Source organism: Protomyctophum parallelum, assembly GCF_964188405.1.
Source record: "Protomyctophum parallelum genome assembly, chromosome: 14".
Taxonomy (NCBI): domain Eukaryota; kingdom Metazoa; phylum Chordata; class Actinopteri; order Myctophiformes; family Myctophidae; genus Protomyctophum; species Protomyctophum parallelum.
The window spans coordinates 11,490,613-11,510,943 of record NC_139709.1 but is presented as its reverse complement, the minus strand read 5'-3'; the positions used below and the strand labels follow the sequence as shown (position 1 = coordinate 11,510,943).

Genomic DNA, 20,331 nt, shown 5'->3' with positions numbered 1-20,331 from the left:
TAACACAGGTAGGTTCAGATCAGTGTTTAGAATAACACAGGTAGGTTCAGATCAGTGTTTAGAATAACACAGGTAGGTTCAGATCAGTGTTTAGAATAACACAGGTAGGTTCAGATCAGTGTTTAGAATCCACAGGTAGGTTCAGATCAGTGTTTATAGAATCCACAGGTAGGTTCAGATCAGTGTTTAGAATAACACAGGTAGGTTCAGATCAGTGTTTAGAATAACACAGGTAGGTTCAGATCAGTGTTTAGAATCCACAGGTAGGTTCAGATCAGTGTTTATAGAATCCACAGGTAGGTTCAGATCAGTGTTTAGAATCCACAGGTAGGTTCAGATCAGTGTTTAGAATCCACAGGTAGGTTCAGATCAGTGTTTAGAATCCACAGGTAGGTTCAGATCAGTGTTTAGAATCCACAGGTAGGTTCAGATCAGTGTTTATAGAATCCTCAGGTAGGTTCAGATCAGTGTTTATAGAATCCACAGGTAGGTTCAAATCAGTGTTTAGAATCCTCAGGTAGGTTCAGATCAGACCAGTGTTGATTTTGACTGCACATTCGTATTTCGTTTTTGTCATAGTCTTTTTCTCCATTTCTGAATACCGTAATTTCCGGACTATAAGCCGCTACTTTTTCCCCATGCTTTGAACCCTGCCCTATTATATACAACAGGTGTGGCTAATCTATGGATCTTTACAGCTAACGGCCACTAGGGGACCTTCTAAATCTATCTCTATGGCCAGTGGCCACCTGCAGCTTATAGTCCAGTGCGGCTTGTATATCTGTACACATTTGTTTTTTTCCCCCTAAATTTAGCTGGTGCGCTTTATAGTCCGGAAATTACGGTACATTGAGCCCTGCCTACTCACGTGCCTCAGAGCATAAGACTTTGTTGCCTGCTAGTTTTACAACATGAAACAGTTAATTAAACAGGTGATTAAACAGTAAAACTGTTTAATCTTCTGTTTAAACTTCCAATTCCACATTTTTCTTTCTTTAATCTTGTATGAGTTCTCTCTCCTGATTGGATCAAATTGGTATCCTGAACTGTAACCTTTCTATTTTAATAAAGAGCTGGAGAGATGAGAGAAGACCCCCAATACTGAATTCCATACTGCAACATGACTACAATCAGTATATCAAACTGATTTTGTTTAACCAAAAAATAACATCACTTGTCTTACACTATTAATGTATTTACAGGTAGACTGTAAGAACTACATCCGGACACTTCATGCGATGGAGGATGGCAGAATGTATGTGTGTGGAACCAACGCCTTCGACCCGGCATGTAGATACATGGTGAGACACATCACTACCTACTGTACATACAGTAACATGCAGATACATGGTGAGACACATCATTACCTAATTCCTGCATAGCATGCAGATACATGGTGAGACACATCATTACCTAATTCCTGCATAGCATGCAGATACTTGGTGAGAAACAGCATGTAGATGCATGTTGGTGAGACACATCACTACCTACTTAGCATGTAGATACACGTCAGTAGCAGACAGTACGTACTATAGCAATGGTTCTCAAACTTTTAATTCCAACGACCCCACGATGACTCAGAGAAAGTGTACAAATAGAGCCCTTGCACACTCGTGGAGTTATGGTACTGTAAGTACATTTGGAGTTACAGACCCTGTGTGCAACTTTAAAAAAGGAAGACAAAAATAATAATATTTGTGAACATCGAACTTATACGCAAACCAATTAAGCCCTATTAAACAACATTCACACAGCGCACGCATCGATGCAATGCGAGCTTGTAGATCGGCTATGCTTGAGAATTTCTTCATCCAAAAAGTCACATTTAATGACCGATATGTCAGCCAGAGCAACATATTGGTGTGCCTTGTAGGACCTACGGTATTGTCTATGTCCGTCTCCCCTTTTATTGTGATTGATTTTAGCTAGGACGTTTGTATAGTTGTAGTCGTACGCAGATGATTTTAATGCAGACGTTTCTTGTGTAGTCGTACGCAGATGATTTTAATGCAGACGTTTCTTGTGTAGTCGTACGCAGGTGATTTTAATGCAGACGTTTCTTGTGTAGTCGTACACAGATGATTTTAATGCAGACGTTTCTTGTGTAGTCGTACGCAGATGATTTTAATGCAGACGTTTCTTGTGCGGTCGTACGCAGATGATTTTAATGCAGACGTTTCTTGTGTAGTCGTACGCAGGTGATTTTAATGCAGACGTTTCTTGTGCAGTCGTACACAGATGATTTTAATCCAGACGTTTCTTGTGTAGTCGTACACAGATGATTTTAATGCAGACGTTTCTTGTGTAGTCGTACGCAGATGATTTTAATGCAGACGTTTCTTGTGCAGTCGTACACAGATGATTTTAATGCAGACGTTTCTTGTGTAGTCGTACGCAGATGATTTTAATGCAGACGTTTCTTGTGCGGTCGTACGCAGATGATTTTAATGCAGACGTTTCTTGTGCGGTCGTACGCAGATGATTTTAATGCAGACGTTTCTTGTGTAGTCGTACGCAGATGATTTTAATGCAGACGTTTCTTGTGTAGTCGTACGCAGATGATTTTAATGCAGACGTTTCTTGTGCGGTCGTACGCAGATGATTTTAATGCAGACGTTTCTTGTGCGGTCGTACGCAGATGATTTTAATGCAGACGTTTCTTGTGTAGTCGTACGCAGATGATTTTAATGCAGACGTTTCTTGTGTAGTCGTACGCAGATGATTTTAATGCAGACGTTTCTTGTGCGGTCGTACACAGATGATTTTAATGCAGACGTTTCTTGTGCGGTCGTACACAGATGATTTTAATGCAGACGTTTCTTGTGTAGTCGTACGCAGATGATTTTAATGCAGACGTTTCTTGTGTAGTCGTACACAGATGATTTTAACCAGGATGTTTCTTGTGCAGTCGTACACAGATGATTTTAACCAGGACGTTTCTTGTGCAGTCGTACGCAGATGGAACTCTGGCTCTGGAGGACAAAGAAGAAGACGGCAAAGGGAAGTGTCCCTTTGACCCGTTCCAGAGATACTCCTCCATCATGGTTGGTGAGTGACAGCCAGCTCATAGCCTCCCAATCCATAAACCCCATTCTGGCAGCCAGCTTATAGCCTCCCAGGCCATATCTCCGGGGATCGAATCATGCTGACGTCACTATTTTTCCAACAACCACAGACTACTATTTTGGTCCGATAGAGTATATTTTTAGACCACGACGGAGGGGCGCCGTGACGCCGTCTCAAGCGAACTTGAGCCACGAGAGACACCACCGAGTGCGCTAAAGCGTGCAAGTTGTCGTGTCGAATGTTGCAAAGTTGGCTTGAGCCGACTCAGCCCCGCCCGAGTTGATCTGCATGTTGATCTGACCCCCCATGCCAAGCGCCAGCGCTCGCCCAGCATTCTGCCGTCAACGAGGCAGATGCGTGCATGCGACCTCGCTCTAAAGGGTGAGATTGCTATTTTCACTACCTTAGACACTAATAAGGGAGAAGTGATCATTTCCTCTCCCTTTGGCCCACTGAAAGGAGGAGGTGTTAACTTGCGACAGAGCCGCAAGTTAAGAGGGATAAATATATCACTGACAAAAATCTAACTTCCTCTATCCATCGCTCTCCCCCTACTCTGATTTGGCTTCACTTCTGTTCACAGCAGCCAGAACACAGAAAATGCATGACATTTGAGGCATTGTTTTTTTTTTAAACCGGAATACAAAGGAAAGTACGCACATCTCTAAAAACCTTTCGGGTGCTGAACAAAAAGATAGTTTAAAAAAAAAACCTTACTGTTACTGTATATACTTTCCTTGACTGGAGGCCCACAGGGCACTACTAGGCCCAATGCTGAATGCTGACAATCCTTTTTTTCCACTCTACACCGAATGTCTTTGATAAACAAGCTTGCAACACGACAAATTGTGGGCTTGTTAATTGGATATTTTCGGCGAATGTTCACCCCCAGAATAAGGACGCTACTTTAGTATATACTATAGACTATGGATTCCATTCATTTGGTACAAGAGACTTGAAACTAGCCTGAGACAGGTAATCATCCAACACAGTTTTATGTTGCCGATAAGTGTTGTCTAAGTGTGTGTGTGTGTGTGTGTGTGTGTGTGTGTGTGTGTGTGTGTGTGTGTGTGTGTGTGTGTGTGTGTGTCTGCGCGCGCGCCAGGGGACGACCTCTACTCGGCCACCTCTATGAACTTCCTGGGTTCTGAGCCTGTGGTGATGCGCAGCTCTGCAGCCTCTGCGGTCAGCTCGGTACGCACCGACTTCAAGAGCTCCTGGCTCAACGGTAAGACCTGCCCCTCCCAGCATGCAATGCTGCATGGAACCCAATGGGGATGCGTTGATACATTGTCCCATTTAGGCCTGAGGACGATTCTACAAATGCCTTCTAAATCCTGAAAGTATTCTGAAAAATCCATGTTTCTATGTCAGTCAGTGGTTCTCAAAGTTTTTCATGCCCAGGACCCGCAAAATTATATGTATTTGGCCGCCAACCCCCATCTGAAAATATGTTGTTCCAGGGACCCCCCCCCCCCCCCCCCAGAAGATTTGAGTTAAAAACATCTGAAAGAATATATATTCAAAGACCTACAAGCTCGTAGTGCGGCACTCTGTGGCGCGCTATGAACTTGTAGATTTTCTATTTTTCAATAGCTAAAGTATAACATAATGCTTAAAACACCAAAAGGGGTTCCCATTCAGAATGGGTTTTTATTATCAGTGGTGGAAACCGCTGATGATTATAATAATAGTGTATAATTTCCGATCACCCGATCCAATCGGGACAACCATAATTGTTAGTATTGCAGAGTGTCTTGTCTGGTATCTTTACTGACCTTAGCAGTGAAGATCAGAATGAATATTTTACATGCATGTGTTCTTTTCTCCAGAGCCCACCTTCATCTCCATGTCTCAGATGCCAGAGAGTGATGCCAGCGAGGCGGGAGACGATGACAAGGTCTACCTTTTCTTCAGCGAGACCGCCGTGGAGTATGACTTCTACAACAAGCTGCTGGTGTCTAGGGTGGCGCGCGTCTGCAAGGTGAGCGTGCATGTGTGTGTGTGCGTGCGCGAGTGTGCACAAGGTAGAGCTCTGCACGGGCCTCCCGATTCCGTAAATACCCGACAGGACCTGAGACCCATGCGGTTCGGATCTGTGTTTTATCATAATCACACGGAGCCGGGTCGGAATCGGCTGTATATCCCGCGGAACTCAAATGTGTCTCATTATGCAGAACACCGGTTTAGTGCCGTTATAGCAGTGCAAACAAAAGCTTTTTCCTGAAACTCTAGATGGACCAGAGCCTGTAAAATGTTTGTGACCAGTAATGCACCTTTCATGCTGTATTGAGGAATTCTATTTTTAGATTTATGTGTAGACTGAAGGAGTCAAAGAATGTATTCATTATGGCCTTAACAGGGAGTGATTTTGGTTTTCTCATTCTCCTGGAAACATTGGAGGCAATGTGTATAAGTTTTTTATTTTGAATTAATCTGGGCTTTATGGAGTGAAAATAGTCTGGTACATAGTCTGGCTATCTTTGTGTGTTATTTCTTGCATCTTGATTAATTCATTAATTATTATGCCTACTTTAACAGCTTGACTGCGGACCAGTTGACTGCGGAAGTTTAAAGTTACCTTTGAACAGCCACTGCACCGACTGCTGAGTTGGTTAAAGTTACCTTTGAACAGCCACTGCACCGACTGCTGAGTTGGTTAAAGTTACCTTTGAACAGCCACTGCACCGACCGCTGAGTTGGTTAAAGTTACCTTTGAACAGCCACTGCACCGACCGCTGAGTTGGTTAAAGTTACCTTTGAACAGCCACTGCACCGACTGCTGAGTTGGTTAAAGTTACCTTTGAACAGCCACTGCACCGACTGCTGAGTTGGTTAAAGTTACCTTTGAACAGCCACTGCACCGACCGCTGAGTTGGTTAAAGTTACCTTTGAACAGCCACTGCACCGACCGCTGAGTTGCTTGTCATGAAAATCCACTTTAAAACGGTGTAATGGCTTGTTGTAGTGTAGAAAAGTATTCCAACGTGCCGACCACAACAACCGAACGGAGCAGGAAGCGCTCCGCACCGTTCCACCCCCTCCTCCTCCATTGTAATGAATAGGGACTCAATTTCCCAGAACCCTTTGCTGGCGCGACAGACCTTTTTGCGATGACGTCATCAAAACGTGTCCCATATCCCATTCTGTCTGGTGGATTGCCCGTGTGACTTAAAACTGATTAAAAAACGTGGATTAAACAATGAAAACATAACTCTGGCAACTCGCGAATCGCAGGGAAAGTGTTATACAATTAACCCATTCTGGGCGGGAACCCCTTTTGGTGTTTTAACTAAGCATTATGTTATACTTTAGCTATTAGAAAATAGCAGATCTACAAGCTCATAGCACGCCACCGAGTGGGGCGAAAAATCGTGAAATTGACTTTGACGTGACTTTCTTTTATTTCGACGTCAGGCCTAAATGGGTTAATTAACTTGAGCAACTCGGGTTTAGTAGTCAAAGTATTTTAAGAATCTTTTCAGGAAACTCCAGTGTTTGTACTTTCATTTTTTACCGGCAGTTTTCATTGTGCTCGACATTCATTGTTTGTGTGTGTGTGTGTGTGTGTGTGTGTGTGTGTGTGTGTGTGTGTGTGTGTGTGTGTGTGTGTGTGTGTGTGTGTGTGTGTGTGTGTGTGTGTGTGTGTGTGTGTGTGTGTGTGTGTGTGTGTGTGTGTGTGTGTGCACTGTGGTCATCCAGGGGGACCTGGGAGGTCAGCGGACCCTGCAGAAGAAGTGGACCTCCTTCCTGAAGGCCAGACTGGACTGTCCCGTCCTGGAGTCCCAGCTGCCGTACATCATCCAGGACACCTTCCTCTGGTGTGACCCGCTGAGGAACTGGAAGCACTGCATGTTCTACGCCGTCTTCACCCCACAGTCGTAAGTGGGAGGGAGAGAGAGAGAATTATCTATATTTGTGTGAATCGCGGATTCGAATGAAAATCAACCGATAATCACCAGTCCCTCGAATGCAATGGAGCCAGCAGGCTTCGCTCTTAAGCGTTGTCCGACTATTACTGACCCTAACCCTAAATCTGACCCGAACAAACTTATCGTAGACACGCGCCATCTGCAGAATGTAACCGCTTCTGACAGAGGACCAGCCAGCAAAGCCAGGAAAAAAACAATAGAACTAATTTATTTAATTAAGCCTCAGACCTTCAACCAGAAACCTAACCTCAGTCTTAACCAGCCACGTAATTCCCTTAACCTCATATCAGTGTTAACCGGCCACGTGAGTCAGTATCACGATGTTTTCGCTTCGGCGGCAGTTTCCTAATCAGTAACCTAAACCTACTGGTGATTATCGGTTGATAACATTCGAAGCGGGTTGAATGTCGATGAGTCTGGAAGCTTGTCACGCACCGGAAACACTGTCATTTCTGGTTTTATTCCTAGTGATTTTAAGATATAAAAGAGTGTTTGAACTTTGAAGTGGTCAAACTAGCGATAGTATACTTTGCTTTAAACCTCTATCTGCAGTTTCCTCAGCTGGTTGGCTGTGTATTGCTATACTTTAAACTATTTCCAAAACTAGTAAATCCGCTCTAGAAACCTAATTAAAACTAACCATGTCAAAACAAACTAAAATGAAAAATCCCAAACTATAATAACCTTGGTGTGTGTGTGTGTGTGTGTGTGTGTGTGTGTGTGTGTGTGTGTGTGTGTGTGTGTGTGTGTGTGTGTGTGTGTGTGTGTGTGTGTGTGTGTGTGTGTGTGTGTGTGTGTGTGTGTGTGTGTGTGTGTGCGCACGCATGTGTTCGTGCAGGGACTCGTCTGGCCTGTCGGCGGTGTGTGCGTACAACGTGCTGGACATCAGCAAGGTGTTCTCCGAGGGGAAGTACAAGACCCCCGTTACCGTGGAGACCTCCTTTGTGAAGTGGGTGATGTACAGCAAAGATGTGCCCTCCCCCCGGCCCGGAGCGGTGAGTCGGCCAAAAGCCTGCTCTCTCTCTCTCTCTCTCTGTGTGTGTGTGTGTGCGCTGGTCAGGAAGTTAATGGTTCGTGTTTCCGTTCCTCTTTGGTTCCGTCCCCGCCCCCTCGTCCTCTCCGTTCCCATGGATTAAAAAAAAACTTCTAAAACCTTTTCTTATTACAAGGATCGGGCTGATTTTTGTAATGCAATAGAATAGGGCATTGGACCCCCCCCCATAACTCTTGAGTCCATACAAATGGATCCAAATGGACCCGTACGGTTCCATTCGTAACTTAGTTACATGGATTCATTCATTCATCCATCCATTCATTCATTTTGTGATAACAGGAAAGAGCACGTCTTCACTTTCACAACATACAGACACGATGTCACAGAGGATGTGTTGTAGGGTTGGATCAGACTTTGAAGATATGGGCGTGTCATACCCCTGGTTCATTTGTTGGCCAACATCAGAGTTTTGTACTCTGTGCCGGCAGAAACTACACGATCTACGATCTTGTAGATCTGCTGTTTTTGAAAAATCTTAAAAATGTGGTGCAAATCTTTGAATATTATATATTCTTTCAGATTGAACGTTTTTAACTAAAATCTTTGCTTCTGGGGCGTCCCTGGAACAACATATTTTGAGATGGGGGGGGGGTCAGTGGCAAAATACAGATAATTCTGGAGGTCCTCGACATGAAAAAGGTTGAGCACCACTGACACATGACTACCGGCATGGTGTAGGAGAGAGGAGAGAATTTTGATATGACTGGATAAGGAGCTTGGCTGACTCCTGGGTGAGGAAGTCTAATCCTTCGTGTGTTATAGAGCATGATTTAGCCTGGGACCCCCTTGAACCCCCTCACAGACCCCGGGGACTCCCACACAGACCCCCTCACAGACCGGGGTGCACACGCAGATCCGATAGACCAAAGGTGGACATGCGATGTGAAAATGCGATGGTCCGACATGCGCTGCTCCCGTGCTTGCGGTTATGGTTAGGTTAGGGATTGAGGTTTCGGATTAATAGTATGTCGGAACTAAAGCCTGTACCCCACAGACCCCAGGGACCCCCTCACAGACCCCGGGGAGGCGGTCGACCTCCATTTGAGAACCACATGTTTAAAGTTCTCCACCACAGTGGTGATGTACGGTCAAAGTACTCTACCCCTGTACTTGTGTCAAACATAGAGGTCAACAACCTAATGCCTTTATTCTCCTTTCAGAACGTCATGTGTGCAGTGGGTAAAACATCTTGTGTGTCTCGTGCTCCTCCTCCAGTGCATCGACGCCGAGGCCCGTAAGCAGGGCATCAACCGGACCCTGGATCTTCCCGACCGCACGCTGCAGTTCATCAGAGACAGGCCGCTGATGGACCAGGCCGTGCAGCCAATAGGAGAGAAGCCCCTGCTGGTGCGGAGGGGCGCCACGTTCACGCGCATCATAGTGGACCAGGTGCAGGCCGCGGACCAAGACAAGTACCACGTCATGTTCATAGGAACAGGTAGGGGGTGTGTGTGTGTGTGTGTAGCATGTTATGTTCGTAGGAACAGGTGTGTGTGGGTGTGTGTAGCATGTTATGTTCGTAGGAACAGGTGTGTGTGTGTGTAGCATGTTATGTTCATAGGAACAGGTGTGTGTGTGTAGCATGTTATGTTCGTAGGAACAGGTGTGTGTGTGTGTAGCATGTTATGTTCATAGGAACAGGTGTGTGTGTGTAGCATGTTATGTTCATAGGAACAGGTGTGTGTGTGTGTAGCATGTTATGTTCATAGGTGTGTGTGTGTGTGTGTGTGTGTAGCATGTTATGTTCATAGGAACAGGTGTGTGTGTGTGTAGCATGTTATGTTCATAGGAACAGGTGTGTGTGTGTAGCATGTTATGTTCATAGGTGTGTGCAGTGTTGGGGAGTATTAAGCTACATGTAGCTGAGCTACGTAGCTGAGCTACATTTTGCTGTAGCTTGTGGTATTTTAGCTACATTCATATTTGTGTACCTCGTCAAGTAGCTCAGCTACCTTTTGGGTCATTTTTTGTAGCTTAGCTACTCAAGTTACAAGCTACAATTTTGGGCAATAACATGAAAGAAATATATTAATTTTGACCATTGGTTGCTGTGTTAATTCTTGTACTAGAACCCCCTTTGAAAAATCAAGGACTGTTCCTTTTTCTGATTGCTTTGAGGGCATATCAGCACTTGACAGCTGCCTCTAATTGGCCTCTGATTGGCCCTGGTATCACAGGGTGGGAGGGGTCTCCCAGGGGGGAGCAGGGGTCTCCTAGAGGGGAGGAGGGGTCTCCCAGAGGGGAGCAGGGGGAGGAGGGGTCTCCCAGAGGGGAGCAGGGTGGGGGGGTCTCCCAGAGGGGAGCAGGGTGGGGGGGTCTCCCAGAGGGGAGCAGGGGGAGGAGGGGTCTCCCAGAGGGGAGCAGGGTGGGTGGGTCTCCCAGAGGGGAGCAGGGTGAGGAGGGGTCTCCCAGAGGGGAGCAGGGTGGGGGGGTCTCCCAGAGGGGAGTAGGGTGAGGAGGGGTCTCCCAGAGGGGAGCAGGGTGGGGGGGTCTCCCAGAGGGGAGCAGGGTGAGGAGGGGTCTTCCAGAGGGGAGCAGGGTGGGGGGGTCTCCCAGAGGGGAGCAGGATGAGGAGGGGTCTCCCAGAGGGGAGCAGGGGGAGGAGGGGTCTCCCAGAGGGGAGCAGGGTGGGAGGGGAATCCCAGAGGGGAGCAGGGGGAGGAGGGGTCTCCCCGAGGGGAGCAGGGTGGGAGGGGTCTCCCAGAGGGGAGGAGGGGTCTCCCAGAGGGGAGGGGTCTCCCAGAGGGGAGGAGGGGTCTCCCGCATGTACATTCTCAATTTAACACTGAAAAATAAAAAGTAGCTGAGCTACTTTGAGCTACTTTTTCCATGTAGCTGTAGCTTTACAAGCTACATCTCTCCAGGGGTAGCTATGTAGCTTGATCAAGCTACTGCCATGGTGAGCTACTTGTAGCTTTACAAGCTACGCTTTCAAAGTAACTTGCCCAACACTGGGTGTGTGTGTGTGTGTGTGGTTTTCAGCCCTTTTCATGCCAAGGCACATTATTTATTGGTCCTTTGAGCCACGGGCTCTCGCAACTAGTCGACTAATAAATCCACTAGTCGACCTTGTTGGTACTAGTTGACCTCGGTCGGAGATGTGCTGTCAATCATTTAATCCACGCTACGCACCTGCCCTTTATTATATAGCGAGCGGCCCATGACGTCAGCTGCTGCGGCTATACCCGATAACATGCTTGACAAGCCAAAAGCTTATTGATACTCGGGTCTCGATAAATGCCGAACTGGGTTTGTAATGGACCCGATTTTCGGGCTCCATCCCTACTCATTACTCTGGGTTCTAACAGAACACAGGACTGTAGTGTTGTTAATCTCTGGGTTGTTAACAGAACGTGGGACTGTAGTGATAATGTTTTGGGTTCTCACAGAACGTGGGACCGTAGTGAAAGCGGTGAACTTCGCTGACGAGATGTTCATCGTGGAGGAGGTGAAACTCTTCCAGACCGACGAGCCAATCAAAGTCCTCCGTTTCTCCGACGCCACGGTAAGGCACCGCGGTGCGCGCCCCGCCCTCTTAATCTTGTAAGAACAAGATTTGTTATGAAGTCAAAGCTCTATGTTGTGATCCTCATAGTTGGCAATAGAATGCTTGTTCCGTAGCATGGGTCTCCCCATCTCTCAATAGAATGCTTGTTCAGTAGCACGGGTCTACCCAACTCTCAAACTCTTTAATAATCAGCGTGTACGTTTCCACGCCAGGATACCAATTCTATCCAATGAGGAGAGAGAACCTCACTGCGAGAGCAACAACATCAGGCTCTTGAGCTCTTCAGTGTTGTTAGCCAAGCTGTCGCGCCGCAGCACGTCTACGTAGGTGGTACGCTTCTTTCCCCTCCTGGCTTTTCCCTGCTGGGTTGGCTCCCATAGGGTCAATTTACTTGCCTCAAGTTCTGGGTGCCTGACGCAGTGCCCTGCCAACCTCATCCTTCTCTCTCTGACTTTGTCCGTGACACGTGGTAGGTCCCCACTCCCCATAGAGGTTCACATTTGACTAATGCGGTCCGTCCATGTGACACCTAGTGCCATTCGTAGCATTCATGTGTAGACTCCATCCAGGGCGTTTTCCTGTTGCACTGTGAGGGTCCATGTCTCGGCCCCATACAGCAGTACTGACTCCACTGTGAGGGTCCATGTCTCTGTCCCCATACAGCAGTACTGACTCCACTGTGAGGGTCCATGTCTCGGCCCCATACAGCAGTACTGACTCCACTGTGAGGGTCCATGTCTCGGCCCCATACAGCAGTACTGACTCCACTGTGAGGGTCCATGTCTCGGCCCCATACAGCAGTACTGACTCCACTGTGAGGGTCCATGTCTCGGCCCCATACAGCAGTACTGACTCCACTGTGAGGGTCCATGTCTCGGCCCCATACAGCAGTACTGACTCCACAGTAACTATGAACAGCCGCCTCTTAAGGTCTTCTAACATATCTGATTTCCACACTCTCCTCATCCCTCGCTCTCCGAACCTTCAGATCCTGTTCAGTTGAGGCAGTCCAGGCCCAGAGGTACTTGAAGTCCTCGACTCGCTCGAGCACAGAGATCATTTAATTTTATGGGCTGCTATTGTATGCCTTCCAGTTTAACTTTTCGTTTCATCGCGACCAATGTCACTTGTTTATCCTGTCTGAGTTCTCTACCATGATTGGATCAAATTGGTATCCTGACCTGAAAATGTTTTTTTTTCTTTTTCTGTTTACCCCTGTTCCTGGACAAAAAAAGTAATTTAACTTATTTGAACAAAAGTAAGTAAATAGAATCACTTGCATGCCACCTTTAAACCAATCACCTCATGAAATTAATATTTTACTAAATGATGTTTACTGCGTCACTAACGTGTGTGAGTGCGTGCGTGTGTGCATGCGTGCGTCTGCTTGCGTGCACAGGGTCATCTGTATGCTGGGTCAGAGTTTGGAGTGGTGCAGATGCCTCTGGCCAGCTGTGGGCGGTCGGCCTCCTGTGTGGACTGTGTCCTGGCCAGAGACCCATACTGTGGCTGGGACAAAACCACGGCACAATGTGTCGCCCTGACGGACTCGCAGAGGTACAGTATATATATATATATTTATATATATATGTGCACCGTGAACGTGCACAATGATAGTCAACGGACCAGTACGTTCATGTGTTTGGGGCCTTCTCTATTCATATATACTCTAAGTTCTCACCTCTTCAGACTCCATTTTTTGCCCATAGCACTGCAGTCTCAGGAAAAAAGGTTAACATGTTATTTAGATGTTATGTTTTTTATTATATTATATTGTTGAGTGTGAGTGTGTTTAGAGTGATGCTTCCCACCTCTCCTTCCCACCCCTCTCCTCTCCTCTCCTCTCCTCTCCTCTCCTCTCCTCTCCTCTCCTCTCCTCTCCTCTCCTCTCCTCTCCTCTCCTCTCCTCTCCTCTCCTCTCCTCTCCTCTCCTCTCCTCTCCTCTCCTCTCCTCTCCTCTCCTCTCCTCTCCTCTCCTCTCCTCTCCTCTCCTCTCCTCTCCTCTCCTCTCCTCTCTCCAGTAGTGAACTGCTCCAGAGTGTGAAACAGGGAAATGCCTCTGTGTGCCCAGAGTCTGGTGAGTATGAGACCTATACTGTAGTATACTGTAATAAATATGAATTAATATTCAATTCATAATTAATATCAGTCATTACATGAGTACATAAGCAGGCTTTAGGAAGTGTGTTTAATTACATGTAATGCATACGGTTAGTTCCGAGACCTCTGCTCCTGTTTGCACCTGACATTCCCAAGCGTCCTGGCCTGGGTGAGCAGGTTGTAACCTGATCTAATCTACAGCCGTAATCTGTGTGGCATGGTTCCCACGGTCATGACATTCCTGGAGTGGAAATATTTAGAAATTAGAAAAACATCTTCCAGGTTTGGAATTTTGTCAAAGGTCATGGAAAGATTGTTGGCTATGCATTGTTTTTGGCTATTGATTTTGTTAATACAAAAACATGTATAACATTACGAAATATGCACCATAAGTCATTATTCGCCAAACGGGCAGCATGATTGCAGCCCTAATGTGTACCAGTATGAGACAAAAAGAACAGATCTACAAGCTCACAACATGCTGCAGCGTGATCCTATGCCTTAGGATAGGTGGTGTAGCAAAGCATTTGGCACAAAGTTTGGAACGCTTTATTGTTGCTACACTGCCTGTCTTTGCACATAGGAGTAAGAGACTCATTGTTGCGCTGAATGATTGTAGGCCTTGAAATTGGGTTAAATATTGGGAAATTCATTGGTATAAATGTCTGGGAACCCAAACCAGTAGCACCCAAACCACATTGAAGATACGATCAACTAACCCAAAGCACATCTGATCTGAATCTAGTCAATAATCACCACCACTGGCATACATTAATAATGGAATCTAAACTCAATGAGTTTGTAGAGATATACTGTATGTGTGTGTGTGCAGGACAGTTAATTTAATTGCAAGTTTTGTACACAAACACACGGTAGGCAGAGTGCCAGGTAGGATGTTGTTAGTCCTGCAGCCAAGGTGGACCGGTGGGAAATTTGTTATATAGTCTTTTTTTATTGGCCTAAAATATTGTCTATATACAGGGCTGCACATAAGCGGTGCGCCAGTGCGCATGCGCCGTCAATCAAGCGCCGGGAAGCGCTTCTGCGTACCAACAGCTGGGGCCGCACAGAATGATTATCATGGCCAGAATACTAGTAAATTTGTGGCGAGAGCATTTCCCACTGACTGCCACTCAAAGTAGCTACTACTGGCTAATGACAGCACGTCTTGCACAAGTGCACTGGCCATTGTGGCTAGGCTAATCACAGCGCGTCCTTAGTCGAAACGAGGGAGGATTCCATGCTGCTCACTGCTTGTTTTCTGGGTACTGGAGCAAGTTGCTCGTGTGCGATGCCGTCTCTCACGGACTGGCACTGCTGCTGCACAATATGAAGCTTATCAACATGACAACAGCGTGTCCCGACATACTGTCCCTTATTATCGTAAAGTCGGGTAGTGTACACTGTTTATTTTGCACAGAGGAGCCATGTGTGTCTGACTGTCTGACTCTGTTGACTGTGTATGTCGCCTCGGCTAAAAACAAAAGGGAAGCCTGACGTATGCTTTGCCGTACGACGTGTCGTATGTTAAACAAACAGCCGATCTGCAAGCTCACAACGTGTCGCCTCCGCAACACGTTGTGAGCTAGTAGATTGGCTATTTAAATAAAAATAAATAAAGTATCTAAATATGGCTTTGATGCTCATATTATCCTTAGAAAGTATTAAGAAGTTTGTATTAGAATGTGCATATAGGGCTGGAATACACATGGACCTATAGCTGCAATTTGCAACTCTTTTTTTAAATAATGGGATGAATCTAGAGTTCAGTTGCAATACTCTCCATTAACTCCCCAGTCCCAACTTATCCAATAAATATCGTTTTGCTATAAGTTATTCATGCGGCCCAGGCCGTAGCGTAACGGTCTGGGCACCGGACTGGTGATCCAGTCGCGGTGTGCCGCGGGTTCGACTCCCGGACCCGACACGGCCTTTACCGCATGTCATCCCCCCATCTCTCTCCCGTTTCCTGTCAGCCTACTTTCTATCCCTTAAAAAATCAATAAAGGCGTAAGCCGCAAAAAAATATCTTAAAAAAAAAAAAAAAAAAAGTTATTCATGCATCCCTCTTTTATCCATCCGGTGAGACGGGTCGCCGCATTTTAGGAGCACCAAGTAACTCCTCCAGGTGCTCCTCTGAGTACTAGACCAAAGAAGTTGTGTGCAGCCCTGTCTATATACATACATTCATGAATCCACTTGCTGAATGGATTCAGAATCATGAAAACCCCCTAGTTTGACATGTCACATGCTACTTAAAGCATAAGGAAAGTTTGACATTTTTGCCTGACATAGGATGTTAATGGTACGGTCACAAGAAACCCATATAAAAGAAATTGCTCAATACTGACAGCCGGTCAGCAAGTGGATTCATGAATGTATGTATATAGACAATATTTTAGGCCAATTAAAAAAGACTTCTACCAAATTTCCCACTTTAAAACAAAAGATGTCTGTTGGCTGCTGGACTATGGTACAAAGTCATATGATATGAGAGCACAATGTTCTGGGTGTTTGCCAACTTTCAAAGTGTGAACCACTGGATATGAAACACATGTTAACCCATTCTTAGGAAAGGAACCCCTTTTGGTGTTTTACCCCCTCAGGCCGGGAACCCATTTTTGGGTTCTGTACAGTATGTACAGTATTCAAAAATTACAAAAAATTGATGCTGCTATATAAATATTTGAAGTTTTTCAGAAAACTTAGGTCAGGCTTTAGAAGGCGTTTTTAGAATTGGCCTTAGGCCAGGTTTAACTGTGAATTTAGTATCTGGTTGTCGTCACTCTGGGGTGGAAAACCTTGTATGCCCGAAACAGTTACTGTTCAGGAAATGGTCAAAATTTTTAATCTGTGTTCCAATGTAGTTATTATTTAGCTCTTGTTAACACCCCCATCGCCCAGGACGATGTTTATTGATATGAAAAGGGATAGTATCGCTTGTTGTTGCGCAAGAGTGATACGTCATAGAAAAACTCCCTCCCCTGTTTAGCCGACGACAACGAAAATCTTAAAACGTTAATAACTCGCGATCTAAATCATCCCTTCTAATTATAAAAAAACATCCTGTGTTAGACGGCCCTCCGCTGTCCAGTCGCTAGACGCGATAGATTTATTCTTACCTCCCGTTGTTGTCGATCGCCTCTACAGTGGAGTGGCTATTGTTAGCTGCTACACACACATTCACAACAACATCCGGTCCGTCGGTAAAAGTGGTCCGTGTTTATAAATCGACTGGGCGCTATAATGTAATGGATCAAATAACGCCGGGCAACGTTTATAAAACCTGAAGACTATCTACTTTCACTTGTTGCATTGCGACTCGTTGTGAGCTTTTAGATCTGCTAGTTCTCATTAATATATTAAACAAAAAATTTACGTCTTGAAATATGGAGATACAGTCAGGGTTCCTTCCCGACAGCAACGATGTATAGAAACGGCACTGTGCTTTTCTTTCCGTTCTCCCGCCAGACCCTGCGAAGCCGCTGGATTGGTCGGTGTGGCACGACGGCAACGCCAAGCTCCGCTGCGTGCCGCCCTCCAACCTGGCAGTGACGCGCTGGCAGCGTGCCGACCACGGCGCCCTGACACCCAGCGGCCGCCTGCAGTTCCTGCGAGACGGCCTCCTCATCCTCAACGCCACGGCGGCCGACCAGGGCCTCTACCGCTGCCTGTCGGAGGAGCGCTCCAGCTCGGGCCGCTACACCACCACCGTGGCCCAGTACCGCCTCCTGGTGACGGCGGGCGGCGACGGCCGCAGCGGCCGCCTGCCCCAGGCCCGGACCGACGGGCCGTCCGTGGCCGGGCTGCAGGCCGCCGTGGCGCTCCTGGTGATCCTCCTCGCCGCCCTGCTGGTGTGGAACTTCTACAAGGGCCACCTCCCACTGCCCTGGAGCCGCCGGGGGGGCGGCGGGGGGGAGGACGACCAGGGGACGACGGGCGACCAGGGAGCCGCGCGGCGGCAAGAGCGGGAGGGCCAGCAGCAGGGGGCGCTGGTGGGCTCCGCCACGGCAGCGCCAGAGAGCAAGCCCCTCATGATGGCGTCTGGAGGAGCGGAGAACTGCAGTAGTAGTAACAACAACCACAGCACCACCGGTGGTGTGGGGGAGGCACTGCAGTTTATCGACGAGGAGTCCCAAATTTGACCCCCATTCCTCCCCCCGAAAAATCAGACCCTGGTCTGAACTGAGCGGTGGAACTATACTTTTATCACACTTTTTAGTCACACTGAAGGACATTGGTGTTCCATTAAAAACATGGTTTCCAATCATGCATCTGTGCACAGCGTGAAGCTCAACAGTGCCACTTTCTCACCTGTTGGTTCCCCAGACAGACCGACATAGGGACAGACAGACAGACAGTCATAGGGACAGACAAAGTCACATGCTGGAGATGGTGTGTCACTGTGACGCCGCTCAAAAACACGCGGTCATATTTTCTAGGGGGGTTTTCTGTGAACTGTTATGATGTGATATGCTATAGTTGAAATGTGTCTTGCGACCCAGCAGCCATGTATGCGAAACACTTGTCTACACATTTGACACAACACAAAGAACACTAGGAAACGCGAGGCAGCGGTGGCCGAACGGTTTGCGGAGCGGTCTTGATATCGGAAGGTCGCTAGTTCGTATCCCCGGACCGGCACGTTAAAATTACCACCGCTGAAGTGCCCTTGGACAAGGCATTGAACCTCTACCATGAAATGTTCTATGAGCAGGGCCTGGCTGTCAACAAGTTCTTGAGCTTAGTCCAGTTACCCTGGGTAAACATGGTACCTTTCCTTTCCTTTAGGTGCTCCTTCGAGCACAGGCCAATGTGAAAAGGAGTGCCATTTCTTCTATGGCAAATCGACATTCAAAGTCATGATTGTAGAGATACTGTGTACCAATTTGCAGGTTATGGACAGAATCTAAAGGAGTTGTATTAAGAAGTCGGCCTCTTGGTGGCGCTATAAAAGGCAGATGTGAAAAGGGCAGGTCAAACGTTTTTCCTGTGCATGTAAAGTTTTACACAGATTGGTGCTGTTAGGTAAAAATGCTATTATGCTGTTATAGCACCACCATGAGGCTGATATGAATATTTTCAAGTGACATTTTGTCCTCTGCCTACTGCCTAGTGGGTATGTGTCGTGTGTGTGCAAAATTTCACATAAATTGCACGCTGCGTTCATGATATGAGGCATTTTGTTCAATATAGACCAATCTTGCAAACTTTCAAAGGCAATCTTAGCCAATCCGGATGGAATATGGGAAATCGGACAGATCCATGTTGATCACTTGACCATAGAGATAGTGTGTACAGATTTGCATGATGTATGGATAAAATGTGTAAGTAAAATATAAATAAATGTGTTGTGCCAATTGGCCTCATGGTGGCGCTATAACAGGCCGTTCTGGAGAATTTGGGGCAGAGGTTCGTCGTTGGCATCCAGGGAGTGTAAAGTGTGTGTGCAGAGTTTATCATCGGCCGGGCCACCGGTGCGGGAGATTAGCTGTACACAGACGGATGGACACACACGGACGGACGGACTGCAAAACATACTCTCCCCCCAAGCTTTCAGCCTGTTTGGAGACAAAAAACAAGATCACATACATAAAGACAAGAGCTTAGCCTTCCCATGACCAAACTCCTGATTCAGCCTCAAAGTCAACTGATGGACAAAGGACCTCTTCAGTCTGACCTGTTGATAGAAATGACTGATCGGTGAGAAATCCTCAGGACGTTGTTTCTCAAAACCCTGTTTTGTTTTTATTTTAAAGACCCTCGCAACTCCTGACAGTATACGCATGGCACCAAATGGACGCTTAACTGTAACAGTTACAGTCAGACATGTTAAGGGTCCATTTGGTTCCATTTGCACACTCATTGATGGATTGATTGAATATTGTATTAACAGTTTGCAAAAAAAAAAGCACAGAGTGCTGTTCTATACAAAAGTATGCTGAAAGGATTCATTAAACAAAAAAAAAACACTATGGCTTGTTTCCATTGGGGTCCTGTGTATTCAATTCATCGAAAAACACACTGTTGAGTAGGGCTGTAACGATACATTTAACTACGATACGTGTCAATTCACGATACATGGTTGATGATACGATATACGATTCAATGATTTGAAATTGGATAATTGGATAATACACACATTTATCGATAGACCAAGTGTAGCTATATGGAATGGAAGAGTAATTAGGGCCGGGACTAATTGCGATTAATTTAGATTAATTAACTACAGAAGAATTAATCGCGATTAACTACAGATAAATTAATCGCACCTTTTTTTTCACCGCGGAACGTTTCTCACTGGGCGCTTTTCTATAGTACTGAAAACTGGAAATAATAAAAAGTCACCCCATTTTGTGTTGCCTAGAACTGGAGGTCTGACAAAAAACAGTAACAATATGAAGTAAGTAAGTACAGCTTTGTGATGTCACTGAGATGTACTTGTTACTGTTACTATTTTTTTTCAGACCTCCAGTTCTAGGCAACACAGAATGGGGTGACTTTTTATTATTATTTCCACAACGGGTATATTAATGACAGTAAAATGTTGAAAATGAGGATACCAAAAAACATTAAAAAAAAAGGTTTCTCTCTGTTCTCGGGTTGAATATTGATATGCGATTAAAATGCGATTAATCTAGATTAATTAATCGCAAAGCCTCTGATTAATT

General features: G+C 46.1%; 2 protein-coding genes across 2 annotated transcripts in view; one reads left to right on the top strand and one right to left on the bottom strand.

Moving 5' to 3' along the window:
• sema4e (semaphorin 4e) overlaps positions 1 to 18,219 on the top strand; it is a 31,869-nt gene extending 13,650 nt beyond the window's left edge. The window contains exons 6-16 of the mRNA XM_083781841.1: positions 1,207 to 1,301; positions 2,949 to 3,048; positions 4,172 to 4,294; positions 4,899 to 5,050; positions 6,769 to 6,947; positions 7,837 to 7,993; positions 9,268 to 9,490; positions 11,442 to 11,557; positions 12,960 to 13,117; positions 13,582 to 13,637; positions 17,132 to 18,219. Coding sequence (XP_083637967.1) covers positions 1,207 to 1,301; positions 2,949 to 3,048; positions 4,172 to 4,294; positions 4,899 to 5,050; positions 6,769 to 6,947; positions 7,837 to 7,993; positions 9,268 to 9,490; positions 11,442 to 11,557; positions 12,960 to 13,117; positions 13,582 to 13,637; positions 17,132 to 17,805 — 2,033 coding nt within the window. The 3' untranslated portion in view covers positions 17,806 to 18,219. The remainder of the gene's footprint in view (positions 1 to 1,206; positions 1,302 to 2,948; positions 3,049 to 4,171; positions 4,295 to 4,898; positions 5,051 to 6,768; positions 6,948 to 7,836; positions 7,994 to 9,267; positions 9,491 to 11,441; positions 11,558 to 12,959; positions 13,118 to 13,581; positions 13,638 to 17,131) is intronic.
• Positions 1 to 20,331, bottom strand: part of LOC310870597 (C-X-C chemokine receptor type 4-like) — a 277,312-nt gene that overhangs the window by 148,901 nt on the left and 108,080 nt on the right. The gene's annotated exons all lie outside the window — the stretch shown is intronic.